Genomic DNA, 17,787 nt, shown 5'->3' on the forward strand with positions numbered 1-17,787 from the left:
TTCCCATCCAGGGTCACTCATACCTGCATTCTTCATCACTTTTGATGAGGGGATCAGAGCCTACTGTGCCGACCAGGAACTTGGGACTAAGCAAAGGCAAACGAACATGCTGCAGCACCTATGAGAAAATAAACACCATTATTTTAATTAATTAATTTTGAGATAGGTCTTACTCTGTTGCCTAGGCTGGAGTACAGTGGCATGATCGTAGGTCACTGCAGCCTCAATCTCCTGGGCTCAAGTGATGTGCCTACCTCAGCCCAGAGTAGCTGCAACTACAAGTGCATGCCACCATGCCCAACAAATTTTTGTATTTTTTTTTTTGTAGAAACGGGGAATCACCATGCTGCCCAGGCTGGTCTCAAACACCTGAGCTCAAGCGATCTGCCTGCCTTATCCTCCCAAGTGCTGGGATTATGGGCTTGTACCACTGCACCCAGCCAATAAACACTATTAAAGGCATGAGCTCTCATCTATAAGCTATTTAAGAGAATACATGACCCATGGTACCCTACTGTGCTTCCAATTGTTTTGGGATCTCACTGAATACCATAAATAAGGAAGGAAGGAAGGCATAACTACTAAAAACGTTCAGCAAGACATTATAAGCTCTTCTATAGCTGGACTCAAATTAATTCACAATCCAGAAGAATATCTTGTTGAATTGCTAAAGACTATAATCACAATAACAAGAATGGGTCTTAAGTGAACTACTGATCACTCAGTGATGACTGATGCATCATGTCTTTACTCTTGAAAGTGTGGTAGTATTTCCAAGTCATATTGAAGGAAAACTGGTAGGATTTCCAAGCTATAGGAAAAGAAGCATCCTTGCTTTCTTTTGTTAATTTTATACAATTTAAGTTTTGAATTGTGCTATCATTCAAAAGTAGAATTGATCCAAAATACGGGGAAAGCAAAGGAGCAAAAAGCCCACATTAATAAGCAACCAAAATGCTTCTAAATACTTATTTCCTTGATTATTTGGAAACAGATGGACTTTCTTACAGACGAATGTGGAGTGATAACTGTTTTATGTTTGCAAGACAAATACGTATTATCTCATCTAGTACTAAGCAGTTTTTTTTTTTTTTGAGACGGAGTCTCGCTCTGTCGCCAGGCTGGAGTACAGTGGCACGATCTCGGCTCACTGCAATCTTCGCCTCCTGGTTTCAAGTGATTCTCCTGCCTCACGCTCCCAAGTAGCTGGGACTACAGGCGCCCGCCACAATGCCTAGCTAATTTTTGTATTTTTAGTAGAGACAGGGTTTCACCATGTTGGCCAGGATGGTCTCGATCTCTTGACCTTGTGATCCACCTGCCTTGGCCTCCCAAAGTGCTGGGATTACAGTCATGAGCCACCATGCCCAGCCAGCAGTTTCTTAGAGAAGAATTTCTATCATTACCTGGGGTAATTGAGGACGTCTTTCCTGAATACTGTATTTGACCCAGGCCATCACTGCATTGAACACTTGTTCTTCACTGCGAACGTTTAGCTCATCACTGGATATTATATCAATGAGTTGATTGGCTGGAAGCAACATGAACTCTTCACTCTCCATTACCTGTTCAAAGTTAGGTAAGAAGAAAAAAAAATCCTGTGATCACATTTATTGTCTCAGTGTTTTTCTTCAGGGTTATGGGACAAAGCCGTATTCTACAATGCGCTGAAGTTTCAAACGATACCAGAGGAAAGGAAAAATTTGAAAAGAGAACAAAGGAAGGTACAGAAGACACCATTAAAATTTAGTAAAAATAATCATTTGTGAGTCAAGCAATTTAAGAAAAATGACTTAAAAAATAAAAGATCAAAATAAAAATTTATATTCAAAATAAGACAAATTAACTATATCAAACTATAACTCCAGATATATGAGGCATATAAAAAGTCAGAAAAAGCTTGCAGAAGATTAGTTGCTGAATAGGCAGTGTCTAGGGCAGAAAAACCAAGGGGTCAGTTTCAAAAAAGAATAAGAGTGTCAGCAATTCTGTAAACAAGAATGAATATAATGAGGAGAGTATTAGACCAGTGAAAAAACTCTGACAACCAAACTCTCTAATATATATGCTAGTGAGAATCTACAAACACCAATAATTTATCTTTACCCAAGGCTAGGCAACTGTCAGAATGGAGATGAAACGGCAACAAGGATATTACCTTGTTGTACAGGCCAGCCACCTATTCCAAGGCCTTGTAATTCCATTCGTCAGAATGTAGAGTAAAAGGGACAGGGTGCAACGCAGAGGAAAGAAACAGTCACTGCTACCCTTCACGTGGTTTGTTATATTATTACTCACGAGACTGTACTACATGTGATGTCTATTAGTGCAGGCAGTACCTCTAATGAAGTTGATGGATTATCTTGGGACAGGGTTATATTCATGCTCATCAAAAAGTCAGAATATTTAGCAGAATATGCAATAGGTCATAAAAATAATTTAAATATTTTATTAAGAATGTTTTCCTTAGCCAAGTGTGGTGGCTCATGCCTGTAATCCTAACAATTTGGGAGGCTGAGGCAGGAGAACTATTTGAGCTCAGGAATTCGAGACCAGCCTGGGCAACATAGTGAGAACTTATTTCTACAAAAATAAAAAATAAAAAAATTAGCTAAGGCTTGGTGTGGTGGCTCATGCCTGTAACCCCAGCACTTTAGGAGGCTGAGGCAGGCGGATCACTTGAGGTCAGGAGTTTGAGACTAGCCTGGCCAACATGGTGAAACCCTGAGGCAGGAGAATCACTTGAACGCGGGAGACAGAGGTTGCAGTAAGCCAAGATTGCGCCATTTCACTTCAGCCTGGGCAACAGAGTGAGGCTCCGTCTCAAAAAAAAAAAAAAAAAGAAAAAGAAAAATTAGCCGGACATGGTGGTGCGTGCCTGTAGTCCCTTCTACTCCAGTGGCTGAGGTGAATGGATCACTTGAGCCCAGGAGGTCAAGGCTGCAGTACGCCGTAGGTGTACCACCATCACAGCACTCTGGCCTGAGAGACAGGTGAGGCCATATCACCAAGAAAATAAATAAATAAATAAATATTCTCGAGTGCATTAGGAAAAAATACAAATCTCAAAACAGTAAAGGGCCATAAGGCCAGTTATATTTATAGCAGAAATAATAATGAATGCTTCAATTTTTATGGCATAAGTCTGCAAACCATCTGAGTGAGAGACTTTCTGAGGTTCAGGAAATTAAATAGTTACCCTTTAAATTTTAGCTGAGGTTGCTTAGGTAATTTAGTAATTAGAATGGTTGCATTTTTTTCTCTGTGGTAGGGCGGCTTAGTTTGGCAAGCAAAAATACAAGACATACTTATACTATAAATTACTTGTTTATCTGGAATTTAAATTTAATTGGGTGCCCTGTATTTTATCTGTTAACCTTGTGTTGAGGGACTATAAAGTCCAGCGCTAAATTTGGGGCTTAGCTCTAGTAAGTGTATTGGTCTTCACAGCATGCAAAAGTTTAGTCATGACTGCATCTTGCCTTCCTCTTATTTTTCTCTGTGATTTCTTCACTTAAGTATGGTATTGTGTATCTTTGTGAAGTGCCTAAACATTTTTTTTATATTTCATCAGAGTATAAACCAAATGTTATATAAATATCAATGATCACCAAGTTTGAAGTTTATGAATAATCTACTAAGGTGTTAACTCATTTAATGGAAATGCAAGATGACACGAAGATATGAAAATTTGGGTGAGAAAATATTTGGCACTAAGAGCAGAGAGTAAAAATAATACTTTTGATAGACATGCCTGGCTAAAATGCTACCTCTCCTGTTCCCCCACCAGTAAAATGATATTAATGATATACCATTTGGGCAGATCTAGCACTAAAGTCTATCCTTGAATCAAATAACCAAGTTAAGAAAATAATGCTTCACAATATCTACTCTTAAATAAGAGTTTAGAGGCGATCTGAACTCTAAGCCCCACACGATTATGGTAATCAGTTTACTTTTAGTTTCTTCAGATGAATGTAGATGCTATTTGAAGAATGAATAAAGCTGAAAACAAACATGAATGACTAAGCAAAGTCATCTGGAATTGTTCTAACAAGTATATGGTGAACTTAGTTGTTGAGTTTAGACAATTTAAAAATGTATGTTTATGAGCAGAGTAACACTGTATGAATTAAGCTAGGTCTAATGAAGTAGGAGAAAATTAAATACAGATTTGATTAGTTCAAAAATAATTTAAATGAGTCACAAATGTTAAGCTCCAAATGACTTCTTTTGCACCTACATGGAGCCATGCTAGTCCGATAAACAAGGGTAAGATTTCCTTACTGGGATTTCAATATGGTATGTATCAGGTTCACTTTGGAGGAAGGATTAGAACTAGAAGGGATTTCAGAACTTTCTCTACTATCAAGAATATTCTTCAGATATTTGTGAATACCTTAGATCTGAAACGCAACTTATAGTTAGAGCAAGACATTAAAAAAAAATTTTAAGTGTATAGCTCAATGAGTTCTGATAAATTATATACTCATGTAAACATGACCACAATCAAGATACAGAATATTACCATAATCCAAGAACGTTCTGAAGCTGAGAATTCTTTTTTTTTTTCTGATTTTTTAAATTACACTTTAAGTTTTAGGGTACATGTGCACAATGTGCAGGTTAGTTACATATGTATACACATGCCATGTTGGTGTGCTGCACCCAGTGGGGTCCAAAGCCTTTAGCATATTGTTTTGGAGCTCCTCAGTGATGGCAAATCTTTATTTTTGGAAAGTGGATTTGGTATTTGAAAACAGTGGGAAGAAATGAAGAGACAAGTCTGTTATGAAGGCATCTAAAGAAGTTAGATTATTTTCAATGAGAAATTAAATGTGAGTATAAAATAATGATTCTATCAACATTAATTAATAATATAAACCACACTTAAGCCATAGTATTTCCCCTTTTATACTTTGTTGGAATTAATTTACTAATAGTTAAGAATTTTTGTATCTAAGATCATGAGAGATACTGATCTGTAGTTTTCTTTTAGTGTCTGTGGTTTCAATCAGGGCAATTCTGGCCTTATAAAATGAGTTGGTAACTTCATTCTCCTTTTCTGAAAGACTTTGCATAGGATTAGTGTTATTTCTTCTTTACATGTTTGATAAATTCACCATCTGGGACTGGCATTTTCTTTGTGAGAAGGTTTTTAAATTATTAATTCAATTTATTTCATAGATATAGGGTTATTCTGTTTTTCTGTTTCTTCTTAGTTTTTGTAATTTGTGTTTTCTTCAGAGAATTTGCCTATTTCATCTCAGTGAATTTATAGGTAAAATGTTGTTCATAATATTTCCTCATCATCCTTCTTATGTATAAAGAATTTGTAGTGATATCTTCTCTTTCATTCCTGTTACTGGTAACTTGTGTCTTCTTTCCTTTTTTTCTTGATCAGTATGGAGATGGAGTTTCATCATTTTTTTTTTTTAAAGAGCTCTTGGTTTTTATTCTAATCTTTATTATTTTCTTCCTTCTACTGTGGGTTTAATTTGCTCTTCTTTTTCTAGTTTGTAAAAGTAACCAGTGGAACAAAAATACAAACTTTCCTATATACCAAAAGAAATTAAAATAAAAAGCAAAGAAGATTCCACATAGAAAAAGAAATACAGTAAATATAACTGAATCAGGTACTATTTATAAAAATATGATAGAGTTGAAAACAAACATATCAGTCAGAGCAATAAATGCAAATGGGCTTAAATTGCCTATTTAAAGGAAAGGATTTCAAATCCTCTCATAAAGCAAAACTCAGTTCCACACTAATTCAAGAAAATTACTTAAAACATCATATTTTGAACAGGCTAAAAGTAATGGGAAGAACAAATATATACAGTCAAATGGAAACAATAAGAAAACGAGTTGAAATCCAGATATCAGACAAACTAGAACTTAGACAACAAATGAATTAAATCTGACAAGGGAGAACACTTTACAAAGCTCAAAGTCACAATTTATCATCAAGACATAAAGTTATGATTATGCATAAGGCAACACAGTAACTACCTATAGATGATATAAAGAGAAATAACACACTGATAATAAGAGACTTTAACACACAGGTCCAAGGACAAAAAAGGAATATAGAAGAGCCAAGCGACATAATCAATAAGGTATATCTTATGCATACATATCAAATACTATATTATGAGAACAGAAACTAGAAAATACACATTTTTCTCAAGCACACATAAAATAGAAAAATTGATCATATATTAGGTTACCAAGAAAGCAAATTTCATAGAGTAGAATTACTGCAAACACTGATCAAAGTGCACTAAAACTAGCAATTAAAAATGAAATTAAAAAACACAAAAAACCCTTCCATCTAGAAATTAAAAAAAATTATTAATAGCTTTTGAGTTACAGAAATATAAACAGAATTTCTATAAAACAATGATAATGAAGCACTAAAGACTAGAATCAATTAAATATATTAAAACTAGTGATCCGAGAAGAATAGCTTTAAATACTTATAGTAGTTAATACAAAAGAATGAAAATAAATTAAGTCTCAACTCAAACAGCTAGAAAAAGAATAAGCCAAAAGAAAGTACAAGCAAGAAGATAATAAAGGTAAAACCAGAATGAAATACAATCAAGCAAAAAGGTAGATCTAATTAATAAGTAAAAAATCCTCTTTGTTTGAAAAAAGTTAAAATGGATTATTAGTTAACTTATTCAGGAAAGAAACATTAAAAACACACACAAAATCAAAGTATTAAGGGTAAATAACCACTGCTACAGAAATTTAAAAATTAAAGAGATTACTTTGTATACCTCTATACAGATAAATTTGAAAACCTAGATGAAATTGGTAATTTTCTAGGGAAATACAGTTTACCCAAATCGATGCCTGAAAAGAAAGAAAATTTCATAGAAGAAACAGAAAAACTTAACAATAAATTACTTTACAAAAAAGCACGAAGCCTAGATGATTTCAGAGGGAAATTCTATCAAACTTTTACAGACCATAGTCTGCATAGTATATTTATTGTTTCAGAGCACAGAATATGAAGAAAACTTCCAACTCATTTTCATGAAGTATAATATTTATACTTAACTTGACAAAGACAGTACAAGGAAATTAAAGACTAATATCATTTATGAATATTGATGTAAAAATACTGAATATTAGCAAATAGATTCTAACACCACCACAATCAAAAGGTGTATGCCAATAATTCAAAGATGTTTCACTTGTAGGATTCCATTAATGTAAGTTACATTAATGGGTTTAAGGAGAAAGTTCATATGATTATCTCCATAAAAACTGAAAAAGTCTTTGACAAAATTCAACACTGCTCCTAATAAAAAGTATTCAAGAGAATAGGAATTGTTGGACATGAATACTTTTTTTTTTTTGGAGACAAAGTCTCACTCTGTTGCCCAGGCTGGAGTGCAGTGGCGCAGTCTCAGCTCACTGCAACCTCCGCCTCCTGGGTTCAAGCAAATACTTTCTAAACATGATAAAATATCTATACCTCAATCCTAAAGCCAGTATATTACTTAATGGGAAAACACCAGAGGCATTCCTACTAATGTCAGAAACAAATAAGTATGTACAATATTTCCATTACTATTTAACATTTTACTAGAGTTATCAAGCAACTAGACAAAAGAAAACAATTAGAAGCATGAACAATTGGAAAGGAAGAAATAAAACTACTGATATGCAGGTGATATAATAGGATTCCAAAAAAACTCTAAAGAACCAATGGTAAATGTAACACAAATAATTAAAAAATTCAGTGAGGCAGCTTTCATATACATTAATGATCACCAGTGAGAAGATATAATGGAGGAGAAAAACCTATTTTTGATAGCAACAAAAAATACTAAGAAGTGAATTTAAAAGGAAATGTAGGCTGGGTGGGGTGGCTCACACCTGTAATCTCAGCACTTTGGGAGGCCAAGGAGGGCGGATCATTTGAGGTCAGGCATTCGAGACCAGCCTGGCCAACATGGTGAAACCTTGTCTCTACTAAAAATACAAAAATTAGCCAGGCCTGGTGGTGCACACCTGTAATCTCAGCTTCCCGGGAAGCTGAGGCAGGAGAATTGCTTGAACGGAGGTTGCAGTGAGTGGAGGTCACGTCATTGCACTCCACCCTGGGTGACACAGCCAGACTCCGTCTCAAAAAAAACAAAAAAAAAAAAAAAAAAAAGAAAAGAAAAAAGAAATGTATAAAAGTTAGATGAATAAAACCATAAAACGTTCCCAAGAGATACAAAAATACAATTGAAGAAATAAAATCTTGTTATTGGACAGGACAACTCAACATCATAAAATGACTGTTCTTAAGTTTACTTATAAATTAATATGATCCCAATAAATATGCCAACAAGTTATTTTATTGGAACTAGATAAGGTGACATTAAAGTTCATCTGGAAAAATAAATAGCAAGAAAGCTTGGAAAACAATGAAAACCAAAGAGTTACATGATGGGGAGGGGTTTACTAGTCCTACCGCATACATACTAAAATTCATTATAAAACTTTAGTAATTAAGCCATAATAAATAGAAAACAGTATCATACTGGTATATGGCCTAGAATGGAAGGTCCAAAACCAAGTACATACAGAAATTTAGTGTATAATAAAGATGCTATCTGAAATCAGTGGGGCAAAGAAAGGCTTTTAAATAAACGGTATTTAGACTAGATGGCCATTTGGAAAAAGATAAAATTAGGTCCATATTTCACACCATACACAAAGATAAACTAAGACCATTTACATGCTAGAAAAAATATGTGTAAATTTCTCTGTAACCTGGGTTTGGGGACACCTTTCAAACTCTGACTCAAAATCCAGATACCATAAAAGAAAAGACTGATACATTTGACTTTAAAAAAAACCAAAAACTTTTGTATGATCAAAAATACAATAAGCAAACTTGAAAGACAAATGCAAACTGGAAAAAAATATTTGTTACATGTATCATGGATAAAAGGCTAACACTGTTAATATATAGAGAACTTTAAAAAATTGAAGAAAAAACCAAAAATCTTAATAGCAAAATGGGCAAAATACATTAAAACACAATTCACAAAAATTATACATATGGCCCTTAAAAATAGTAAAGATGTTCAACTTTAGTTATTTTCAGAGAAGTATACATTAAAATGATACTGGAATTCCCTTCTTATCTGTTAAATTAGCAAAAATTCCAAAGGCTGGCAATACAATCTGTTGGTGAGGCTGTGGACAAACATTTATCCTCATATATTACTGGTTAGAATGATTCAATCCCCATGGAAGAGAAATTGGTGATACTTGAATGAAGTTAAACTTAGGCCTTGCAATCCTATTTCTAGGAATTTATTCTAAAGATAAACTTCCAACAATATTGACATGTTCATATAAGATGTTATTCATTGCAACATTATTTGTGATGGCAAAATATTTAAAGCTACCTAAATGCTCAAACATTGGAGACTGATTGAACCAACAGTGGTACATCCACACAGGGAGTACAATGCAGCTATGAAAAACAAGGACCATCTAAAACAACTAATATGGAATGAATTCCAGAAAATATTAAAAGGCAAGGTGCAACAAAATATATAGCATGCAAGAAAGACATAGAAATAGGAAAACATACATGTATTTAATTTTCCAAAAGGAAACACAAGACGGATAAACCAGAACCTACCATGCATCAAAATAATAAATAGCAACAAAGGACAATAATCTACTGAATAGAATAAGCCATGAGTCCACAGTGCTAATCAATGAATACGGGTTAAGAAAAATTCTTTCTTATAGCAGAATGTAGACAGAAAATGGAGGTTTTTTTTTAAAAAATCACCACTTTGCAACCATCATAGTAAGTGTTCAGGAATAAAGGAATATGAAAGTAAAGGAGTAAAGGAATATAAAAGGAGTATAGGAGAATTCAGGAGTAAAGGAATATGATATTGGCAATATACTCTCCAATTACCCAGATAAAAATATTCATAGAGCAAGGAAAGAATGACAAGGTAAATGAGGCAAAATGTTAACAACTGGTGAATCTGGACAAAGCGTACATAAAAGTTTTGTCTTATTCCTGTGATTTCCTATAAATTTGAATATTTTTCAAATAAAGTTTAAATAGTATTTTTCCAATATAAGGCTGAAAAAGTGGTATTTTGTTTTGAAATATGTTTCTTTAATTATAGGTGAGGTTGAGCATCCTTTCATGTTTTGACCACCTTTTTTTTTTTTTTTTACACATTCCTTATTATACCCTATGCTTATTTTTCCATTGTATTTTTCATGGTTTTTTTTCTGATTAAATTTGGATGAGCTCATGGGAATTACCATTTTTCTGTCATGTATGTTCCAAATAGATTTTCTGAGTTTGACATCGATTTTTTAGTTCATGATGCTTTTTATGTTGGAAAGAACAAAAAATTTTAACTTTTATGCAATCAAACTAATCTTTTTATGGTGTCTGGATTGCATCCTGCGTAGATTCTTCTGTAGTACCAAAATGTTTATAATGTTTTAATGTTTCTTAAGGCCAATGGACCTAATACTATTAATAACTTTTACTTCAGCATATATATATGCTGAAATATATGTGTATATATACATATTTACATATATACACATGTATATACATACATGTGTACATATGTATATATTCACATATACATACGATATATGCAGATATATACACATACGTGTATATACGTGTATGTATATACACGTATGTGTATATATCTGCACGTATATATACGTATATATCCTTCTTAAAATAATCTCTTCCTTTGCATCTCACAACCCATGCTTGCTCTTTTCTTCTATCCTCTCTAAATATTCCGTTACCATTGCCAGTCACTTATCCCTCAATATTGGAAAAATTTTAGGGCTTTTTTCTTCTCTCTCCCTTTCTCAGATGATCTCATTGGTATTGATTTGTTGACCTTGTTTATGGTGCCAAACTGTTCCATTCTCCAGTACACCTGTAGTACAAATTTCCAGAGGTAGGAAGCTGAGTCAAAATAGTGTGTGTAAAAAGTGTGTAACTTTGACAGATACCGCCCTAGTTCCTTTCAAAAGGGTTGTACTAATTTATACTCACACTAGCAATGATCTTATTTCCCACAGCCTTGCCAACAGAGTGTACAAAACTTCTGGATATTTGTAATCTGATAGACAAAAAATGTTACTTTGATGTAGTTTTGTGTTTTAGTTATTTTAAACAAGCAGATTTCATATGTTTAAGGGGAATCTGAATTTCTTTTCTGTTTATGGCCCATTTTTCTGTTAGGTCATCGGTTTGTGTTATTGACCAACAGAAGCTCTTGACATAAGGAGATTAATGTCGTCTATGATACAAGTTACAATTTTTTTTTTATCCAAAATGTGTTTATCGAGATGGTTTCCCACTTATCTTGATTCAGAGTGCTTTTAGTGCTGCTTTCATCTGAAGGAACATCCTTCTTGTAAGCCTTGCTTTTCCTCCTGTAGGCTGGCAGAGGACAGTGGAGCAGCCAACACACAAAACTACAGTTTGTGCGTGGCTAAAGACCATGGTGATTTTATAGCATCCTGGGCATTCCACATCCATGAAGTAGGAATTGGGGCTCTGAACCAGGCATTTCTTCTTGTGTTTCCTCTTCTCCTCTTCTGGAGAGGGATGAAGGAGATCCTTTGCAAGAGGCATGTTCTTGTGGGAAGGTCATCACCACCAGAAAGGACGATTTACAGATATTTTTCCCCAGCTTGGCTTTGACTTTTGTCTTGTAATTTTTGTTTTGCTTTGTTTTACCATGCAGAAAATTTTGAATTGTATGTAGTCAAATCTATCAATTTTATCTTCTGTCTTTTCTGGGTTAGTCAATTAGAAAGACCTTTTTCACTTCAAGATTATAAAGAAATTGCTCCATATCATTGTGTAATATTTTCATGGTTTTATTTTGTATGTTTAAACGTTTGATCCATTGGAGGTTATCCTGGTGGACAGAAGGGTGGTATTAAAGTATAAAATAGAAAATATGTAAAAAATGGCAGATAGGAGGCAGGACTAACTTGCAGCCCCCAATTGGACAGACAGAACAGTGTGTGGAGATTCACACTGTGAACTTTTACTCCAAGAACCACCACAGGAACATACCAGGAAAACTGAAAATAATTCACAGATCCTTTGATAGAAGTGGCTTGCAGCTGCAAAATCTGAAAGCCAAAAAACTGTGAGTGCCCAAAAGTATGAGAAGGGCAAAGCCCACCTCTGAACACACATCCTCACTGGTGAACCTGAAAATCCAGATTATGGGAGAAGGATATAATCTTACCTACAGCTGAAGTGAATTTACTGACATATAAAAGTAGAAGCAACAGTAGGAAAAGCCCTGTAGGCAGTCCTGGTCCCTAGGGAAGCCATTTCTGACTTTATCTCACAGGGGTCCTTGGGGAGAACAGCCAGTGGAACTGGGGAAGGGCCATAGAAAGAAGGAGATTTCCAGGTAAACTGTGTAATAATTTGACTGAGTGCAAATTTTCCTGGGCAGAATCCGGGGGGGCAAATGAGAAGTGCAGATACGACACGGAAGCCAAAGCCACGGCAGGCAGGGAGGGGCAAGGCCTGAAAGTCCTGCCTGCTTTCTCGGCGGGGAGAAATCAACTCCAGAAGGAATCTCAAAACCACGCAAATACATGGAAATTAAATAATCTGCTCCTGAAATGATCTTTGGGTCAACAATGAGATCAAGATGAAAATTAAATAATTCTTTAAACTGACAATAATAGTGATACAACCTATCAAAACCTGTGGGATACAGCAAAAGCGGTGCTAAGAGGAAAGTTCATAGCATTAAATGCCTACATCAAAATTCTGAAAGAGTACAAATAGACAATCTAAGGTCAAACCTCAAGGAACTAGATAAACAAGAACAAACCAAACCCAAACCCAGCAGAAGAAAAGAAATGATAGGCCGGGCACGGTGGATCACGAGGTCAGGAGATCAAGACCACGGTGAAACCCCATCTTTACTAAAAATACAAAAAATTAGCCGGGCGTGGTGGCAGGTGCCTGTAGTCCCAGCTACTTGGAGAGGCTGAGGCAGGAGAATGGCGTGAACCCAGAAGGCGGAGCTTGCAGTGAGCCGAAATCGCGCCACTGCACTCCAGCCTGGGCAACAGAGCGAGACTCCATCATTAAAAAAAAAAAAAAAAAAGAAAAAAGAAATGATAAAGATCAGAGCAGAACTAAATGAAATAAAACAGAAAAAACAGTACAGAAGAGAAATGAAAGAAAAGCTGGTTCTTTGAAAAGATATACAAAATGGACAGACCATTATCAAGATTAACCAAGAAAAGAAGAGAGAAGATCCAAATAAGCTCAATTAGAAACAAAATGGGGCTGGGCGTGGTGGCTCACGCCTGTAATCCCAACACTTTGGGACGCCAAGGTGGGCAGATCACCTGAGGTCAGGAGTTCGAGACTAGCCTGCCCAACATGGCGAAACCCTGTCTCTACTAAAAATACAAAAAATTAGCTGGGTGTGGTGGCAGGTGCCTGTAATCCCAGCTGAGGCAGAACAATTGCTTGAACCCGGGAGGCAGAGGTTGCAGTGAGCCGAGATTGCACCACTGCACTCCAGCCTGGGCGACAAGTGTGAAACTCCATCTCAAAAAAAAAAAAAAAAAAAAAAGGGAGATATTACCACCGATACCACAGAAATACAAAAGATAACTCAAGGCTACTATGAACATCCTTATGTGCACAAACTAGAAAACCTGGAGGAGATGGATAAGTTCCTGAAAATATACAACCCTCCTAAATTAAACCAGGAAGAAACAGAAACTCTGAACAGACCAATAACAACAGTGAGATTGAAATGACAATAAAAAAAATTGCTAACAAAAAAAAAGTCCAGGACCAGATGGATTCACAGCTGAAGTCTATCAGACATTTAAAGAAGAATTGGGCCAGGCGCGATGGCTCGTGCCTGTAATCCCAGCACTTTGGGAGGCTGAGGTGGCAGATTGCCTGAGCTCAGGAGTTCAAGACCAGTCTGGGCAAAACGGTGAAGCCCCATCTCCACTAACATACAAAAAATTAGCTGGGTGTGGTGGTGGGTGCCTGTAGTTCCAGATACTCGGGAGGCTAAGGCAGGAGAATCGCTTGAACGCAGGAGGTGGAGGTTGCAGTGAGCTGAGATCGTGCCACTGTACTCCAGCCTGGTCGACAGAGCAAGACTCCATCTCCAAAAAAAAACAAGACTTGGTACCAATCCTATGGACACTATTCCAAAAGACAGAGAAAGAGGGAATCCTCCCTAAATCATTCTATGAAGCCAGTATCACCCTAATACCAAAACCAGGAAAGAACATAACAAAGAAACAAAACTACAGACCAATATCCCGGATGAACATAGATGCAAAAATCCTCAACAAAATAATAGCTAACTGAATCCAACAGCATATCAAAAAGATAATCCACCATGATCAAGTGGGTTTCATACCAGGGATGAAGGGATAGTTTAACATATGCAAGTCAATAATTGTGATATACCACATAAACAGAATTAAAAATAAAAATCATATGATCATTTCATTAGATACATAAAAAGCATTTGACAAAATCTAGCATCAATTTATGATTGAAATGCTCAGGAAAATCGGCATAGAAGGGACATACCTTAAGGTAATAAAAACCATCTATGACAAACCTGCAGCCAATATTATACTGAACAGGAAAAGTTGAAAGCATTCCCCCTGAGAACTGGAACAAGACAAAGATGCCCACTTTCACCACTTCTATTCAACATAGTACTTTAAGTCCTGGCCAAAGCAATCACACAAGAGAAAGAAATAAAGGGCATCCAGGACCAGGTGCAATGGCTCACGCCTGTACTCCCAACACTTTGGGACGCCGAGGCAGGTGGATTGCCTGAGCTCAGGAGTTTGAGACCAGCCTGGGCAACATGGCAAAACCGTGTCTCTACAGAAAAATACAAAAATTAGCCAGGCATGATGGTGCGCATCTGTAGTCCCAGCTACGTGGGGGGGGCTGAGGCGGGAGGATCGCTTGTGCCCTGGAGGTCAAAGCTGGGGGACAAAGCAAGACCTCGTCTCTTATAACAAACAAACAAATGAAATAAAGAGCATCCAAATTGTTAAAGAGAAAGTCAAACTGTCGCTGTTTGCCGACAATATGATTGTATACCTAGAAAACCCTAAAGACTCATCCAAAAAGCTCCAAGAACTGGTAAATGAATTCAGTAAAGTTTCAGGGTACAAAATTAATGTACACAAACCAGTAGTACTGCTATACACGAAGAGCAACCAAGCTGAGAATCAAATGAAGAACCCAACCCCTTTTATAATAGCTGCAAAAAAAAAAAAAAAAGAGAAAATACTTAGGAATATGTCTCACTACAGAAGTGAAAGGTCTCTACCAAAACACTGCTGAAAGAAATCATAGATGACACAAACAAATGGAAACACATCTCATGCTCATGAATGGGTAGAATCAATATTGTCAAAATGTCTATACAGCCAAGAGAATCTATAAATTCAATGCAATTCCCATAAAAATACCACCATCATTCTTCACAGAACTAGAAAAAACAATCCTAAAATTCATATGGAACCAAAAATAAGCCCACATACCCAAAGGAAGGCTAAGCAAATCTGGAGGCATCACATTACCTAACTTCAAACTATTTTACAAGGCTATAGTCACCAAAACAGCATGGTACTGGCATAAAAATAGGTACATAGACCAATGGAAAGAATAGAGAACCCAGAAATAAAGCCAAATAATTAAAGCCAACTGATCTTTGACAAAGCAAACAAAAACATAATGTGGGGAAAGGACACCCTATTCAGCAAACGGTACTGGGATAATTGGCAAGCCATATGTAGAAGAATGAAACTGAATCTTCATCTCTCACCTTATATAAAAACCAACTCAAGACGGATCAAAGACTTAAATCTAAGACATGAAACCATAAAAATTCTAGAAGATAACATTGGAGAAACGCTTCTAGACATTGGTTCAGGCAAAGAGTTCATGATCAAGAACCAAAAGCAAATGCAACAAAAACAAAGATAAATAGATGGAACTTAAACTAAAAAGCTTCTGCACAGCAAAAGAAATAATCAGCAGAGTAAATAGACAACCCACGGAGTGGGAGAGAATGTTTGCAAACTACGGATCCAACCACAGACTAATATCCAGAATCTACAAGGAATTCAAACAAATCACCAAGGAAAAAAACAAATAATTCCATCAAAAAGTGGGCTAAAGACCAATAGACAATTCTCAAAAGAAGATATACAAATGGCCAACAAACATATGAAAAAATGCTCAACATCACTAATGATCAGCAAATCAAAACCACAATGTGATACCACTTTACTCCTGCAAGAATGGCCATAATTTAAAAAATAAAAACATAGGCTGGGTGCGGTGGCTCACGCCTGTAATCCCAGCACTTTGGGAGGCCAAGGCGGGCAGATCACCTGAGGTCAGGAGTTTGAGACCAGCCTGGCCAACATGGTGAAACCCCATCTCTACTAAAAATACAAAAATTAGCTTGGTGTGGTGGCAAATCCCTGTAATCCCAGCTACTCGGGAGGCTGAGGTGGGAGAATCGCTTGAACCCGGGAGGCGGAGGTTGCAGTGAGCCGAGATCATGCCACTGCACTCCAGCCTGGGCAACACAGTGAGACTCTGTTTCAAAATTAAAAAAAAAAAAAAAAGATGTTGGCATGGATGTGGTGAAAAGGGAACACTTTTACATTGCTGGTGGGAATGTGGACTAGTGCAACCACTATGGAAAACAGTATATGGAGATTTCTTAAAGAACCAAAAGTATATCTACCATTTGTTCCAGCAATCCCACTACTGGTTACTGCCCAGAGGAAAAGAAGTCATTATATGAAAAAGACACTTGCATGTGCATGTTTATAGCAGCACAATTCACAACTGCAAAAATACGGAACCAGCCCAAATGCCCATCAATCAACGAGTGGATAAAGAAAATGTGGTATGTATATATACCACAGAATACTACTCAGCCATAAAAAGGAACAATATATTGGCCAGGAACGGTGACTCACGCCTGTAATCCCAGCACTTTGGTAGGCTAAGGCAAGCAGATCACAGATCACTTGAGGTCAGGAATTTGAGACCAGCCTGGCCAACATGGTGAAACCCCATCTCTAATAAAAATACAAAAATTAGCTGGACATGGTGGCATGTACCTATAGTCCCAGCTACTTGGGAGGCTGAGGCAGGAGAATCACTTGAACCCAGGAGGCAGAAGTTGCAGTGAGCTGAGATTGAGCCCCGTTGCACTCCAGCGTGGGCAACAGAGCAAGTGAGACTCCATCTCAAAAAAAAAAAAAAAAAAAAAAAAAAAAAGATAGAATGGCATTTGCAGCAATCTGGATGGAGTTGGTTGGAGACCATTATTCTAAGTGATGTAACTCAGGAATGGAAAACCAAAAATCATATGTTCTCACTTATAAGTGGGAGCTAAGCTATGAGGATGCAAAGTCGTAAGAATGACACAATGGACTTTGGGGATTCAGGGGGAAGTGTGGGAGGTGGGTGAGAGATAAAAGACTACACATTGGGTACGGTGTACACTGCTCGGCTGGTGGATGCACCAAAATCTCAGAAATCATCAATGAAGAACTTATTCATATAATCAAACACCACCTGTTCTCCAAAAACTATTAGGGGGAAAAAAACTATGGTCCTGAGCTGACCACTTTACTGCAAAATAAATAAAAATATGATTTTTTAAAAAGTTGTAAAACAGACCATGTTTTGTC

At 36.4% G+C, this 17,787-nt stretch overlaps 1 protein-coding gene and 1 pseudogene across 2 annotated transcripts in view; both read right to left on the bottom strand.

The window, feature by feature from the left end:
• KLHL20 (kelch like family member 20) overlaps positions 1-17,787 on the bottom strand; it is a 76,972-nt gene that overhangs the window by 38,853 nt on the left and 20,332 nt on the right. For both annotated transcript variants that reach the window (XM_008978322.5, XM_003824673.5), the window contains 2 exons: positions 1,407-1,565; positions 24-118 (listed from right to left, as the gene is read on the bottom strand). In XM_008978322.5, coding sequence (XP_008976570.1) covers positions 24-118; positions 1,407-1,565 — 254 coding nt within the window. The remainder of the gene's footprint in view (positions 1-23; positions 119-1,406; positions 1,566-17,787) is intronic.
• LOC106633965 (small ribosomal subunit protein eS27-like) lies at positions 11,407-11,927 on the bottom strand (annotated as a pseudogene).

The sequence above is a fragment of the Pan paniscus genome, chromosome 1 (genome assembly GCF_029289425.2).
Source record: "Pan paniscus chromosome 1, NHGRI_mPanPan1-v2.0_pri, whole genome shotgun sequence".
Taxonomy (NCBI): Eukaryota; Metazoa; Chordata; class Mammalia; order Primates; family Hominidae; genus Pan; species Pan paniscus.